The sequence below is a fragment of the Heloderma suspectum genome, chromosome 15, assembly GCF_057233095.1.
Source record: "Heloderma suspectum isolate Gila_16-S chromosome 15, 16-S_ref, whole genome shotgun sequence".
Taxonomy (NCBI): Eukaryota; Metazoa; Chordata; class Lepidosauria; order Squamata; family Helodermatidae; genus Heloderma; species Heloderma suspectum.
In genome coordinates, this window is record NC_139472.1 from 7,906,719 (window position 1) to 7,923,267 (window position 16,549).

General features: G+C 46.0%; 1 protein-coding gene across 7 annotated transcripts in view; it reads left to right on the forward strand.

Moving 5' to 3' along the window:
- KIF1B (kinesin family member 1B) overlaps window positions 1-16,549 on the forward strand; it is a 157,140-nt gene that overhangs the window by 97,475 nt on the left and 43,116 nt on the right. For all 7 annotated transcript variants that reach the window (XM_084821829.1, XM_084821825.1, XM_084821827.1 and 4 more), the window contains one exon: window positions 12,639-12,735. In XM_084821829.1, the coding sequence (XP_084677955.1) occupies window positions 12,639-12,735 (97 nt within the window). The remainder of the gene's footprint in view (window positions 1-12,638; window positions 12,736-16,549) is intronic.

A 16,549-nucleotide genomic window follows, 5' to 3' on the forward strand; every position in this document is an offset into this window, starting at 1 on the left:
AGGCGACAGTTTTCCGCACCTAACCTCAAAGCTAGCAAAGAAACAACTGTTTGAGTCCCCGGAGGGGTTGAGGAGGGAGAGCAGTGCTGATCCTGGGGGTGGGGGGTGGGTGGGGGTGTAGTGATTGACCTTGGGTTTCAGATGATGATTTTTAGCAATTGAGTGATTTGTATGCAAAGCACAAGACAGTCATTATCTACCTATCTGTTATTGCCTGTGAAACACATTGGAATTACGAAGTTTTGAGTGCTGACAGCCCTTATCTTAGGTTTTGGGAGAAGGGTGCCATTTCAGCATGGGTATCTTTATTTTATTATATTGGAACTTGACTTTTTACAGAAGAAACATTTCTGGAATATCACTAGGGCTAATTTTTCCATGTTTCTGTTGTCCTTCCTACAATCAACAACACAAGTCTACTTCCTAGCATTGAATGTTGCCTGCCAAGCTTTTAGATAGAGGTTTAAGAGTCCGACTCTTGTACTGCAGGTTATACTCTGACTCCCAATTTTTGGTTTTCCATTTTCCCAGTATCCATCTCATTTAAATTCACCCATGTAAACCTTTTGGCTTTGAGCTGATAAGACAATACACTTAATTTCTAGCCCTTCCTTTGGCTATTTGGGTTCTCCGCCTTTGGGAAATATTAATATGTGCGGCTCTTCCTGTAGAGTCCTCCGTGCAAACTCTCTTCTTCTTGCAAGAGTGCTTTTAAAGCAAACACACACCTTAGCTTCTTGGTTTCAGTAGGATCAGTATGACGTTTCGCTAGCAGCCAAAAGCTGCCTCAGTGAATTTGTATGTTGTGCTCTGCATGCTGCCTGAATTATGCCATGGATGCAGCTAAAGCATCTTCGCCTCTCCAGTTCTCACTTGGATTAATGTGTTATAACTTAAAAGACTAAGGAAAGCCGAGGGACATTTTGCCTGCTTTTTGGCTTCGTTGGGGTGGTGGTGGCAGTGGGCACATCTGCACTATGAACTTGAGGATACCAAGTAACTTGTGTTGGCTGCATACCTCCCTAGGACACCCAAGTTCCCCGGTTCACTGGGAGGGAATTTCTGGTAGCGCATCGAGTTTACATTGGTTGGGTGGACATGATTAGGAAGGCTGATAAATTTGTTTGGCTCAAGTTTGAATGTGAACTTAACAAATTTGCACTTGCCGGATCTAAAGACAAACCATTAGGTGTTGGAATCTGTGCTGTTCCAAAGTTTGCGATGCAGGTCTCAACCCTCCCCACCATACCCCACCCCCAATGGATACGTTTGGGAAAGTGTGGGCAAAAAATGCGTACATTTGTAGTGGTACGTACAAAAAAAGTGTGTATTTGGAAAAATGCAAGCAAAAACACTTCAGTAGAAAAAATTGCTTGCAAAAAATGCATACACTTGAAAAAGTGCACCAAAAATGCATACATCTTTTTAAAAATGTGCATGAAAATCTGTGTGAATTTTCATGTGGACTTTTTAAAAAATCACAGTCTGATATGGGAAAGGGATGTAACAAACATAGCACCGGAAAAATGAGAACCTGAGCAAAATCGAGCTTGACAAATTTTCCCATCCCTTCACATGATTCAAGTGGTATAGAATGGTAACTTTGGCCCTTTGTGTGTTGCAGTGACCCCTGATTTCAAATCCAGCTTTTGTCCAGGTGTGAAACTCAGCCCTTCTCCAGGTCTGTGCTCACACTACATGTGAGATATGGACAGGAGCATTTTCCCACATGCCACTACCATGGGGATTTCTTCTGTCCATGGATGACATTGCCAAGTTCACATGTGTGTTTGTCTGCAATGGCACAGAACCTAGGGAAGGATGGAACCGCTTGCATGGACAAATATATACAGTGTCCTGGTTGATAGATTTCAGAGAGAGAACATATTCCTGTAAATCTTGGATTTTCATGTGCAGAAGCCAGGATTGTGGTTGAGTTTATGATGGAAAAGGCACAGCACAGGATTTCAAATGTATGAATTTGAAATCAAGTCTCATGCTGGTCAAAATCCTCTTTAAAAATTGCATGTACTTTAAATTGCTCCTTTTCTTACTCCTGAATTGTAGATATAACTGGGGCTAAGCCTTATCTGCCTTTAAAAAAAAAAATCCTGTCCATGTCTGTTGTCCAAACAGTGTGCATAAACTGAGCACCAGTTCATGTATTTAAAAAGTGGGATCTCTCTCTCCCTTATCTAGAATAGTGTTTCACCAGAGAGAGCAAAAAATGTTGCATATTTACATCGAAACTAGGAACAGAGCAACATGTAATGCTGTATAGCAGAGTCTAGTCGGGATGCGTGAAGCTAGCTGTTTGTGAAGGTTTGCAACAGGACATTAAAAGAAAAGAACCGTCCCTTTTCTCCCCCTTCCATTCTGTGCTCAGACCCCTTAAAGAAAAGATAGGCTGAATTTGTGGGTCTCTGGGCTAAACTGGATGCCAGGGCTCACGGGGACACACCACTAACACTTTTTGATTAGTGGGGGCACTGATTTAATCTGCTACCCCCTCCCCCCAGAATTCCCTCTGGGGCAGGGAGAGGGGATGAATTTGCCCAGCAACAATATATTGTTCCCTGTTGTAAAGCAAAGTGTTTAAGGTTGGCTTGGTCTGGAATGGGCAACTCAGTCCCGTTTGCTTTACAAAAGGCCTGCTTCTGGTGGAGATGAAAACGGGTAGAACTGGTTAGTTGACATGGATCAACACTGCGTTTTTGGACTCTCCTTGGGGGCGTGGCTATGGGGACTGTCATGAGTGCCTGCACTTCAAAAGCACTACACCACTGGTTACACGGAGATGAACATTATGGTCTGCTGATGGGATTTTTAAATGAAAATCTGCATTGGGAGGTTGAGATTGCAAGCAGAGCACTGCTGGTGGTAGTGGTGAATAGGGTTTCTTAACCCTTGCCATGTTGGCTGCTTTTTTTTTTTCTTTTGCCACTCAGTCACACTCCCCACGCTCTTTTCTCTGTGGAGAGGGAAAGCAGCCAGGGCGCAGGGTGGGGATTTATGATAGAAAACCACACCATTGTGTTAAGAACCTCATCTCCTCCTGCACATTGGTTACCAATAGTTTAGAGGCTGTTTCTGAGAGTAGTATCCAATGCTGCCTTTCTGCAAACTCAAATCGTGCTAGTGGAGCTCTGCTGAATCGTTCTGTTGCACAACTGCTCTTGTGCACACATAACTTTGGTTGGATTCTCTTCTTGCGCATTGTTTGGAGCCCAGTTTTCACTAGCGCAGTGTCAGTGGGCCAGCGGACTGACACAGTTGGATACTGCCCTCAGTGTTTAAAAAAAAAAGTCCCAAGGTGTGTGGGGGGGTGCAAACAGATGCCCTCCCTAGTAGTGCAGTCTTGTACATATCAGGCAGTATCCAATGGTAGTCCTATCCAGGATAGGCCCATTCACTTCAGTGGGTCTACTCTGTGTAGGAGTACCATTGGATACGGCCCATCCTACTCAGAAGTAGGCTCCACTGATTTCAGTGGGATGCCCTCTATTAATGTATGTAGCAATTGTAGCCTCAAGAAGGAAATTAATACACAAGGCAGCCTTCCCCAACCTGGAGCCTTCCAGCTGTGTCTTCCACTGTAACTCCCATCACCCCCATCATTGGCCATGCTGGCTTTGAATGACAGGAGTCGCAGTCCAACACTTCTGGAGGGAACCCGGTTGTGGAAAGCTGCTCAAGGGCAAATTGACCTTCCAGCCGGGCTTGAGAGAGGGAGCTTCTGTTATACCAGTGCAGCATGTGAGGCGTTGTATGGCTTCCTTGCAAGTGGATTGGGTGTCTCCTGAAATACCTTTGTGATGGATTTGCCAACTGGGGAGGTACGGGGAGAGAAGCAAGACATGCCTTTTAATTTGACCTTTTCAGTCTTTCTTTCAACACCACCTTTCTGACTGGGCTCAATCAAGGAATCTGTCCAGAGTTAGAGGGGAAGGTCTTACGTGTCTTTGAACGTAGTAGGTTCAAGGGGATTTTTTTTCAGGTCACTCCCAGGGCCCTCCTGCTTTGTTGCTAAGCTGTATATTGTAAAAAAATAAAAAGTGCTTTAGATAGGTTGCTTTCTGAAATAATTCTGAGAGCTTCCAGGCATGAACCCTGTTCGCAATTACTGTAAAGGAGGAATTGACTCTTCCAGTGAAGTGATGACGTTTGAAAACCTGTCCGTTTATTGTTAGTGGGGTTTTTTAAGTGGTTTTGACTATTATTATTATTTTTAGCAAGTCTGCATTTTGTGACAAGCAGAACTGCTCACGCATTTAAACAAGTGCTTTCAATAAACTCTGAAATACTCTTGTATGTCTTTCGTCTCGTCTTGCTTGGGACGTAAGAACGCCAGCCTTTTTCAGGCCTGAGTTTCCCCACCCCCCTGAAACGACATGAAGTGGAAAAAGTGGGCAGGGGTGAGCATTGTTGGTTTTCAAACTTCCACTCTCAACCCTAGACCTCAGGGTCACCCAATGGAATCTGATTGGCAGTAGTGAAGATGGGTGTCAGTGGGCTAGATTCAAGATGGGTGTCCCCCTTCACATGAGGTGCAATTAACTTCATGGGTTTGGTGCTGCGAGACGTGAGCTTCGCGGCTTTGAAAGGGAATGATCAAAATTTGTGGAGAATGGAAAAGCCCTGCTCGATCTGACCAAAGGTCAGTCTCCACCTTCCCCGTGCTGATCACTCCGATTGGACTACAGATCCCATTACCCCCAGACAGCAGCCATGCTGGCTGGGAATGATGGGGGCTGCAGTCCAACCCATCTGGAGGGCACCAGGTAGAGGAAGACTGGCTCAGTGGCAGAGCCTCTTCTATGCAATTGATTCTGTTCTAAAGCCCTGGGACAATCCTCCCCAACCTTGTGCCCTCCAGATGTTTTGGACCATAACTCCCAGCATTCCAGACCACTGGCCATGCTGGCTGGGGATGATGGGAGTTGCAGGCCAACACATCTGGAGGGCACCAGGTTGGCCAAGGATGCCTTCAGTGGGATTGTGAGTGTCTTGTGAGCTAATAGACATATTACAAAGAATAAAATACTAGGCTGAGGTGATAGAATTTTGGATTGCTGTTATTTTTACGGTTACTCCCTCCATGTAGTAAACTGGGATATGAGAGTGTCATTTAGCATTGCGTTTGCTGGATGTACTAATTCACCACATGCAGGTTGTTTGGGGTGGGTTTTTTTGTACATGTGTGGTCGTCAAAAATATCCCCACCCCTGCAATTTGAAAGAAGCATGTGCACTTTTGGCCAGGAAATGTTGTTTACGTGTCACTTCTACCCAAGGATTAAACAAGCCCAGCTGTGAACGAGGTGGGGGGGGCGCGAGCATGCTACTGACCATCAGCTCTCGTTGAGTTAAACAACCCAGGATTGTGAGTTGAACAACCCAGGGATGCTCTGTCTCTAGGTTGTTTATTGTGATGTCCAAACCTGGAATTGGAGGTTGTTGGGGGAAGAACAACTCAGACTTGCCACCCAAGAACAAACCATGGGTTACAGTCTGGGTTGTTCTTCCCCAGTCAACCTCCAATTCTAAGTTCGGATGTCACGATAAACAGCCCAGATGGAACATCCCTGGGTTGTTTTAACTCAGTGCAAGTGGGCAGGTGGGACCCAGCTTGCTCACTCCCGCTTTGCTACAATCAAAGGTTAACAAACCGTGGGTTTCTTTAAACATGTGAACTGGGTCGTTGTCTAAAAGGAAGGGTCACCTCTCTCCCTAAATTGGCAGACATATGCTGTTCTAACCGTAGCAGTAGAACCTGTTTGTATCACTGTATCTACACAAATTAATAGAACCAGCCAGATTTCTGTATCCAGAATATTAAGCCAGGGTTCCCATCTCCTCTTTGGCTTTATGAATATCCTTGAGCCTTTGAAAGAGGGAAGGTTAATAATCTTAAATACATTAATGTTTTGAACCTTTAGCTAAGAAATTTTCTGACTCCCTTCACACACACACCCCTCCCCAAGCCCTTTTGGTCTCTGAACTATATCTAATCTTCTGTGTGCTCCACAGAAGCCAAGCAGCCTGCTAGATGAACTGTTGAGTGTTGCCCAGGAAACTGACTTACCTTTCTGGGCAATTTCTTTTCATTGATCAAATGTTGCCTGCCTTTTTGTTGGGAGTCTGGGAAGTCAAACCTCCCCTTCCCCTCTTGGTAGTTTAATAGCTCTGCACGATTTTCTTATCCCATGGCAGGCGGGCAGCACTCAGATTTTTATTAATCAATGTCTTCATTCTTAACTTCTGATTTATTAAGGCTTCTGAAAAAATGACATGCGCTGCGCATGTTACCGAAGAGGTGAAGATCAGGAAGTTTTATGCCTGAGGCGTTCATGGGCAAGCGGGGGGATCGAAGTGTCACATCAGAATATATAAAACAGTACATGGATTTTTCAGGAATTGTACACGAGTAGGATAGTAGGTTCCTATTCAGCCCCACCCCACCTCCACCCTCGGCAGAATCCATGGGGATTTATTCTGCTGCAGTGGTTTTTTTCAGACGTTTTTCCATCAAGAAACCCCCCCCAACTTGGACTAGATTGGGGTTTTGGAGGGTCTGGTGACAGAGGCCTTCCCCAATCTGGTGCTTATAAAGCTGAAACCTGATCAGACAACATGATGCAAACAAAACAAACCTTCCTACAGTTCATCTGGGCACTCTGTAACAATCCCATTAGCATTGGGCTCTGCACTAAATGCACTTAACAGAAGCTGTTGAAATGCCAGAGGTTGCATCCTGGAGTTTGAAATGCAACGCTGCATTTGGGGGTCATTGAGATGGCTATGACACATTTTGATGCTTGACTTTATCGCAGATTCATTCCTGAATGAAATGTTATGCTGAATTTAGTGGATACTCAAGTACGTACGTGAGTCTGGAGGGACTAATCAGCAAAAGATGGAAACTGCTGACTACAGAACCCTTTGGGGGAAGGCCCACCCCTTTCACATCCCTTTTCACTTTCTTAGTTGCTCCTGTTCTGTTCCACTCTGTTACATTTAAAGTCTTCTGCCCACATGGTTTGCCTGAGGTGTGCATGGTATGTCTCTTGCATGGTCTTGGGATAGCCCACATGAGTGGAAGCCTTCACACCAGGGGTGGGCAACTTGGCACCCCCATCATCCCTCACCATTGGGTATGTTTTCTAGGGCTGATTGGAAGTGCAATCCAGCAACTTTTGGAGGGTCACATGTTGTCCATCTAATTTATGTATTTATTTCCCACCTTTCTTCCATCATGGAACTCAAGGTGGTTTCCAACTGGTCTCCCCTCCAAGCACTGACCAGTCCCAGTCCTGCTTAGCTTCAGCAAGGTGCCTGCCTGATGTGCCCTCAGACCATGTTCTGGGTCCATATCTGCCTCACACCCACTGTGCAAGCCAAACTATGATGCATTAGTGTGTGTGTGTGTTAGTATTTTTATTATTTCATTTCTATACCACCCAAGACCTGAGTCTGTCTGGGCGGTTCACATCAACTCACAAAAAAATATAGAAACCACATTATAAACATGATACAATATCACATAATACAACATTATAATAAAACATAGTCTAAAAATTGTTAACATACAACATTTAAAACGATTTAAATAGCTAAAAACAATTTCAGTACACTGTTTCAATAACAGGCCTGTTCAATACAGGTGATGTAAGTTCCCCATCACATGCCATTAAATGCCTGGGAGTAGAGGGCAGTCTTAACCTGGTGCCGAAAAGATGACACTGTTGGTGCCAGGCATCCCTCAGTGGGGAGCTCATTCCAAAGTTTGGGGGCCGCCATTAAGAAGGCCCTATTCCTTGTTGCCACCTTCCAAGCCTCCCTCGGGGGAGACACTCCAGGAAGGCCCCAGATGTTGATCGTAGCGTCTGGGTGGGTTTATGTCCGGAGAGGTGTTCCATCAGGTATTGCTGACCTGAGCTGTGTGTAGATATGTATGTATAGATGTAGATACACACACAGGCACACACACACTCAGAAGTAGGGCAGCTTAGAACAAGTTTTCCAATCTGGTAAACGTCTTTGTAATGTTCTGAAACGCTGAGATAGGCTGATGCCTTGGAATAAGCTGGCTTCGATTAGTACCAGAAAACAGGCACAAAGGAGCTGCCCATCCTAGCAAACCAAAGGAAACAATTGACTTGGGAACCTAGGAAGCTGCCTTCTTCTGAATTGCAGACCTGGTTCGCATGACCACCATGTCTTATTTAAGCCACAATGGGTTGCGGCACATGCAGGTAGCCGTTTTGAATATTCAACCCCCAGCGGAGGGTTGCCATGGTTTGTCGTGGTGTCGGAACCTGGGCAGAAGGGCTTGTTTGAGGGTTAAAAAAAAACCCAAGTAACCCTACAACAAACCATGTGCTGCAAGCCACTGTGGCTTAATAAGCCACGATGGGCTGTAGCGATTGTGTGAACTGATCATCTAGGCCACTGTTGCCTACTCTGAGTGGCAGTGGCCCTCCAGCGTTTGGGGCAGAGAAGGGTCTTCCCCATCCACCTGGTACCTGATCTATCTAACTGGAGATGCCAGGGATCGAACCTAGGACTTTCTGCATGCAAAGTAGGGGCTCTACCACTGAGCAATGCCCCCTCTCCCTAAGAACCTGAGCATCTTGCAGTACATGGCTGCGTTTTCCATTCATGCTCTCTCCCCCTCCCCACCAAGCAGCTTGAGTCATATTCAAAACAGGTTTGCTCAGGTGGATTTGTGGTTCTTCCGGTGGATTTGCACATGTCTTAAGAGACAGGTGGGATTTTGATGGGTCACATCCCTCAAGTGCATGAGTGCACATCCTCCAGGCTCATTTTCCATTACAAGCTCACAGAGGGTGCCTGGTTGAAAACACCTTTAGCCTGACCCTGTGTGATGACCTCTCGTGTTGACTTTGGGACACTTTAATATATGTCCATGATGGTACTTTTCTCTCCCACCCCCCACCCCCTGGTATTTTTTCTGTATCTGGTCCGAAGGAAGAGTTGACCATTGGTAGCCAAGCAGTCCTACGTGTCTCTTGAATTAAAAATTACTCTTCCACCCTGTGCATACTTTATATGGGAGTAAACTGCACTGAAAACAGCGGGGACTTGTTTCTGAGTAAACATACTTAGGATTACATTGTTACAGAAGGATTGATTGATTCCCTCTCCCCCTTTATTTGTAAACACTCGACAGTTGAGAACTGTTGCCTCCCCAGGATTCTCTGACAATACCCCGCTCCCTTTTGGGGGAGGGACACACAAACATCTCAATTGCTTGTTAACCTTCTAGATGATGCTTTCTGACTTGGTGTGTTTCTTTTCTTCCAAGCGTCTGTGTGTGTAACATGGTCAATCACATTTCTTTTCTTCACATTCTTCCTCCTTGCCTTCGCTGCCAACTTGCTCCTAAGAAGTAACCAAAGCTTTTTGACCTGTAGCCTGTGACATAAAAGTGTCTTACTGCATTTTCTTGTGCTTGATTCTGAGGAATATAATATTTATTGGGGTGGGATCCCCTTCATACATTAACCACAACCATGCCTGGCACCAGCACACAGCATACCCGGGCAAATTCCATGGCACTTTCAGGGCCTGCTGCCAGCTGGGTGGCAGATGGGACTAGGGGGAATGATCGGACTTGTGCATTGGGCTAGAACCAACCTTCCCCAACCTGGTGCCCTCCAGATGTTTTGGACTACAAGTCCCAGCATTCTTGACCATTGGACAGGCTGGTTGGGGCTGATGGGAGTGGATGTCCAGAATATCTGTGCATTCTAGGTGGGAGGGTATGCTGGGCTAACCTCACCAGCACCACCATCTGAATTATGTGAGCCCCACTCCACACGTCAGGGAGGCCTGGCAGAGAGGCTTCTGGCTGGGGGTCCCAGCCTGCGTTCCTGCCCTGTATTTTCCAGCGATGCCTTATCAGTCAGCTCCTCCCCACAATGTACACACATTGGGGGCAGAGCCAGAGTCATTCAAATGGAGGCACTGGCAAGTACCGGACAGGTGTGCAGGCTGAGACCTTTGCTCAGTGCATACCATCGCCAGGGAGGCAGCCTGCCAGCCCGCCAACTGGAAAGTGGGGGGAGAGGGAGGGGCAGAGGGGGGGCACTGAGGGAAGCTTTCCTAGGGCTTCCCAAAGCCTGGAGCCTGGCCTGACCTCAACAGGGCAGGTGCTTCCCAGGACAAATATAATGACCTTTGGGGGATGCAGTCAAATGTTTGACTTGATTGGCTTCCCATACCATCTTCCCATGCTGCTGCAGTCCTGTTTGGAAGTCCAGAACCATGGAGGGTGGGGCCAGTCGTGTAGGCGTTCTGGGCTTCCAAACATTACTGTGATGATGGGAGGAGGATTAGGACAATAGTAAAGCAAAACAACAGCTATTAAAAATAAATGTTAGTTTTTCAAGGCACTTGTGCCTGGCAGGCAGTGGGCCAGTTCTTCAAGCAACGTTGGCCAAGGATGGGCAAGGAATTCATTTGATTCACTTTTCACTGCGAACTTAAGAAATTCTCATGTCCTGAACTTAAACATGAACTGGAATGCAGGTTGCCATTGTACAATCTCTCCATTTCCAAAGTTTGCAATGCAGTTCAAGGGAAAAATGCTTATGTTTGGAATAGTTTGCACAAAAAATGTATTTCTTTTTTAAAAGTGCACAAATATTTATACATTTCAAACCATGTATACAAAAATGCGTATGTTTGAAAATCGGCAAACCAACACTTTATTCAATGGGGCAAATTTGCTGGGGGAAAAACATAGATTTCAAACAGTGCACACACATGCATACATTTGGAAAAAGTGCATACGTAAAAATGCGTATTTTTAAAAAATGTGCATGCAGGTACGTACAAATCTTTGTGTGGACTGAAAATAAATCACTGACCAATGTGAAATCAGAACAAACGTAGCATTGCAAAAATGAGAATCGGAGCAAATTTGAGCTTGACAGTGTCAACATCAGCTTCAACTTGGCAGGGACACTCCCTAGTTCCTGCAGCAAGTAAGATGGAGTCATGGGTGCTTCTGGACAATGATCCTGGCCACTCTGGCTGCTGGGGTTTGGGTTTGGAGAGGTCTCAAGTTGTACCCAGTGGCTAGTAAAGGGAGCCTTTTTGCTATGCTTCCAGCTTTGCCCCTGACTGCTATAGGCGTCTGGGATAAGCCACCCTCACTCCTGCCCCACGAGTGAAGGGCTCCATCGTGGAATAACAGAAAGTGAGTGGCCATCTCCATATTAGCATTCGTCTTGGCTTCGTGGGATAGGAGACCCATCTGTTGAGCAGAATGCCCTATTGAGTGTTTACTGCCTTAAGTCCCTTGGAGGAAGGACAGCATGTAGATGGTGATCAATAGATATCTTCGTGGCACCAACTGATTCCGTAGGAGATGCGGGACATGGTCTGGCCTGAAACACATCTGGTAGGTTCTGCATCAGTGCTTCATCAGGGGAACTTGCTTTAGAATCGCTTTAGGGCCTCCCCCAAGAGGCTGGGTCAGCCTTCCCCAGCTCATGCCTTCCGGATGTGTAGGACTACAACTCCCATCATCCCCAGCCAGCTGTAGTCCAACATACCCGGAGGGCACCGAGCTGGGGAAGGTTGACCTAGGTAGATATCCCCGATTTGGCAGCTACAGAGAAAGGAAGTCAAGAGTGGCAGAGCTAGGTAGTTTTCCACCTTGCTTCTTTCATTAAAACAAATATTTGTATAATGGAATGGCTGTGGGTTTGTTTTTTGTTTTTTTTTAAAGAAATGTACCAGATATGCAGGCAGTGTCCTGGTTTGTGGAAGCGCCAGTCCCCAGCTGGGGAGAAGGTTGCACTCGAGTGGATAACACCAGCTCACGGTGCAGAACCTTGGTGACGGGGTGGGCGGCATCTTCTTGTTTTCAGTGCCGGGTTACACAGCTCAAAATCATGTGCTCCCCACCCCCTTCTCGCTCTTCCAAGGCTCGGTTCTAAAGCATGGCTGAGCGCCGAGAAAGAGGCTTTCATTTCTCAGCACACAGCACAGAAGAAAAGCCTCTTGCCTGGGGAGAAATGGAGTCCTCTGTTTGCCCCAGGTGGTCCAGTGCCATTCCATGCTCAGCAAATGGAAGGGGCTTCTCTTTCTCAGTGCATAGCACAAGAAGGTATCGAGGTGCTTGGGAAGAAATAGAGTGCTCCCTGGGCAGCTTCCTGGGGGGCTGACGGGAGGAGAGGAGAGGCTGCATGCTGGACAAAGAGGCTCTGTGGGTCAGATTCTATCCATGTGTCACTAGTTCCCATGCAACCTTCCCCAAGCTGATTTGCTCCAGATGTTCTGGACATCCACTCCCATCAGCCCCAGCCAGCCTGGCCAATGGTCAGGAATTCTGGGAGTTGAAGTCCAAATGACCAGGAGGGCACCAAGTTGAGGACAGCTGTTTCCAGCTTGAACTGCAGTGGAAGGCATCTTGTCTCTCTGAGAACTGGATATACAAGAGAAGTCTTCCGTGACTCTTTTCCACCTGCGTCTTTTTGTCCCACTCTCTCGTCTCTGGTGTATTTTGTGTGTTCCTCTGGCTACTCTCTCTTTCTCTCCCTCTCCCTCTCCCTCCCACTTTCGTCTGTCCCTTCTCCTATACGGTCTCTCCTGTTTCCCCTTCAGGACTATGAGAGTAAACTCCAGGCCTTACAGAAGCAGGTTGAGACACGGTCCTTGGCTGCTGAGACTACCGAGGAAGAGGAGGAGGAAGAAGAGGAAGGTGTGTTCTGGGTATATCTGAAATGGTCTGGGCTGGTATCTGACGACAAATGAGTGTGTGTGGAAAATTATAACTGTATGTGTGTATTTTCTTAAATACCTGCCTCCTCTTTGTGCAGCAAAGTATTAGTTTTCTTTGTAGTAGCACAACACTGCTGTCTTATGCAATTTGACATACACAGTATCTTCTAGGAACATTTCTGCATTAGTATTAGTATAATTATAAATATTACATTTATCTTCCCATCTTTCTTCCATCAGAGCCAGTGTGGTGTAGTGGTGAGAGTGTTGGACTGGGAGCCAAGAGATCCGGGTTCTAGTCCTCGCTCAGCCATGGAAGCTCACTAAGTGACTTTGGGCCAGTCACAAACTCTCAGCCCAACCTACCTCACGGGGTTGTTGTTGTGAGGATAAAATGGAGAGGAGGAGGAAAATGTAAGCCACCTTGGGTTCCTTGCAAGAGGGGAAAAAAGGCAGGCTATAAATGCAATAAATAAATAAATAAATAATCATGGAATTCAAAGCAGCATTCCTGCAGTCGCGCCCTACCCCCACCCCCAGCACTGACCAGAATCAGACCAGATTAACTTAGCTTTAGCAAGATGGCCACATCACCTCCCTTTGAACCCCATACCACACAGCTAACACAAAGAAACTTTATGGTCCTTCATCATGATTTAAGGAAGATTTCCTTGGGGAGAGGGAAGCTCCCCTCTCCTAACGTATATATTGTTGTTCAGTCACTAAGTCGGGTCCGACTCTTCGTGACCCCATGGACCATAGCACGCCAGGCCTTCCTGTCCTGCGCTCTCTCCCAGAGTGTGCTCAAGTTCATATTCATTGCATCGGTGATGCTATCTAGCCATCTCATCCTCTGCCGTCCCCTTCTCCTTTTGCCTTCAGTCTTTCCCAGCATCAGGGTCTTTTCCAGGGAGTTTTCTCTTTGCATTAGGTGGCCAAAATATTTGAGCTTCAGCTTCAGTATCTGTCCTTCCAATGAGCAGTCAGGGTTGATTTCCTTTAGGATTGACTGATGTGACCTCCTTACAGTCCAGGGGACTCGTAAGAGTCTTCTCCAGCACCACAGTTCGAAAGCATCAGTTCTCCTGCGCTCAGCCTTCCTTATAGTCCAGCTCTCACAGCCATACGTCGCTACTGGGAAAACCATAGCTTTGATTATGTGGACCTTTGTCGGCAAGGTGATGTCTCTGCTTCTTACATGCTGTCTAGGTTTGCCATAGCTTTCCTCCCAAGAAGCAAGCGTCTTTTAATTTCATGGCCACAGTCACCGTCTGCGGTGATCTTGGAGCCGAAGAAAATAAAATCTGTCACTGCTTCCATTTCTTCCCCTTCCATATGCCAGGAAGTGATGGGGCCAGATGCCATGATCTTAGTTTTTTTAATGTTGAGTTTCAAACCAGCTTTTGCACTCTCCTCTTTCACCCTCAACAAGAGGCTCTTTAGATCCTCTTCGCTTTCTGCCGTTAGGGTGGTATCGTCTGCGTATCTGAGGTTGTTGATGATTCTCCCGGCAATCTTAATTCTGACCTGTGATTCATCCAACCCGGTTTTTCCCATGATGTACTCTGCATATAAGTTAAACAAGCAGGGTGACAATATACAGCCTTGTCGTACTCCTTTCTCAATTTTGAACCAATCAGTTGTTCCATGTGCGGTTCTTACTGTTGCCTCTTGACCCTCGTACAGGTTTCTCAGGAGACAGGTAAGGTGGTCTGGTACCCCATCTCAAGAATTTGTCACAGTTTGTTATGATCCACACAATCAAAGGCTTTAGCGTAGTCAGTGAAGCAGAAATAGACGTTTTTCTGGAATTCTCTTGCTTTCTCCATGATCCAGCGAATGTTGGCGATTTGATCTCTAGTTCCTCTGCCTCTTCGAAACCCAGCTTGTACTTCCGGTAGTTCTCGGTTCGCATACTGCTGAAGCCTAGCTTGTAGGATTTTGAGCATCACCTTGCTGGCATGTGAAATGAGCGCAACTGTACGGTAGTTTGAACACTCTTTGGCATTGCCCTTCTTTGGAATTGGAATGTAAACTGATCTTTTCCAGTCTTGTGACCACTGTTGAGTGTTCCAGATTTGTTGGCATATTGAGTGCAGCACTTTAACAGCATCGTCTTTTAGGATTTTAAATAGCTCAGCTGGAATACTGTCATCTCCGCTAGGTTTGTTGTTACTAATGCCACAGTCAGCTCCAGGTCTTGTTTTTACTGACTTTATAGAGCTTCTCCATCTTTGGCTGCAAAGTACATAATCAATCTGATTTCGATATTGACCATCTGGTGAAGTCCATGTGTAGAGTCGCCTCTTCTGCTGTTGGAAAAGAGTGTTTGCTATGATCAGCGTGTTCTCTTGGCAAAACTCTATTAGCCTTTGTCCTGCTTCATTTTGTACACCAAGGCCATGCTTGCCTGTTATCCCGGTGATTTCTTGACTTCCGACTTTAGCATTCCAATCCCCTATGATGAAGAGGACATCTTTTTTTGGTGTTAGTTCTAGAAGGTGTTGTAGGTCTTCATAGAACCGATCAACCTCAGCTTCTTCGGCCTCAGTGGTTGGGGCATAGACTTGAATTACTGTGATGTTGAATGGTTTGCCTTGGATTCGTACTGAGATCATTCTATCGTTTTTGAGATTGTAGCCCAGTACTGCTTTTCCCACCCTTTTGTTGACTATGAGTGCTACTCCATTTCTTCTAAGGGATTCTTGCCCACATTAGTAGATATGATGGTCACCTGAATTAAATTTTCCCATGCTTATCCATTTTATTCACTGATTCCCAAGATGTTGATGTTCAATCTTGCCACCTCATGTTTGACCACCTGCAGCTTACCTTGATTCATTGATCTGACATTCCAGGTTCCTAAACAATATTGTTCTTTACAGCATCGGATTTTCTTTTCACCACCAGACACATCCACAGCTGAGTGTCCTTTCGGCTTTGGCCCAGCCGCTTCACTCTTTCTGGCGCTACTTGGAAATTCCCTCTGCTCTTCCCCAGTAGTATATTGGACACCTTCCGACCTGAGGGGCTCATCTTCCGGCGTCATCTCTTTTAGCCTTGTGATACGTTCCATGGGGTTTTCTTGGCAAGAATACTGGAGTGGGTTGCCATTTCCTTCTCCAGTGGACCACATTTTGTCAGAACTCTCCGCCATGACCTGTCCGTCTTGGGTGGCCCTGCACGGCATAGCTTATGGCTTCACTGAGTTACACAAGCCCCTTCGCCACAACAAGGCAGTGATCCATGAAGGGGAACGTATATATGCATGTAGGCAATTGTGCTAGTGTAGATTTTTGTGGACTGACTTAGATTGTAATAGTCTTCATACTATAAAAAAAAAGGAACTCCTTATCTTTATATCTTCTGTAGCAAAAGGTCCAGGAGACCTGTCTGAGTGTGCATCTCCTGCCCATGCAGGAGCACAGTTTCTTTGGGTGAGGGGGCTCATCTAATTCTGTCTCACTGCAACCCTGTGAGGGAGGACACTTACATTTTTATACCCTGCATGGAGAAAGGAAGTAGTGGAGGGATCAGCACTGACCAAAGGTCATTGGGACATTTCAACTTAGGACTCTAAAGTTTACAGCGTTCTTCTAGGTATGAATGAGATGGACCTTTTAAAAACAATTTGTACCCTAAAAGTATAATATATAAACGAAAAATGGGGAAGGTAGCCTCTTGTGTAGAAGGCCACTGTGTATGTAGCTTTGAAATAATAATAATAGTATGTGGTTATTTTAAAGACTTATATTTCACCCTTCAGTGTTGCCAATCTTAGGGAAGATTACAGA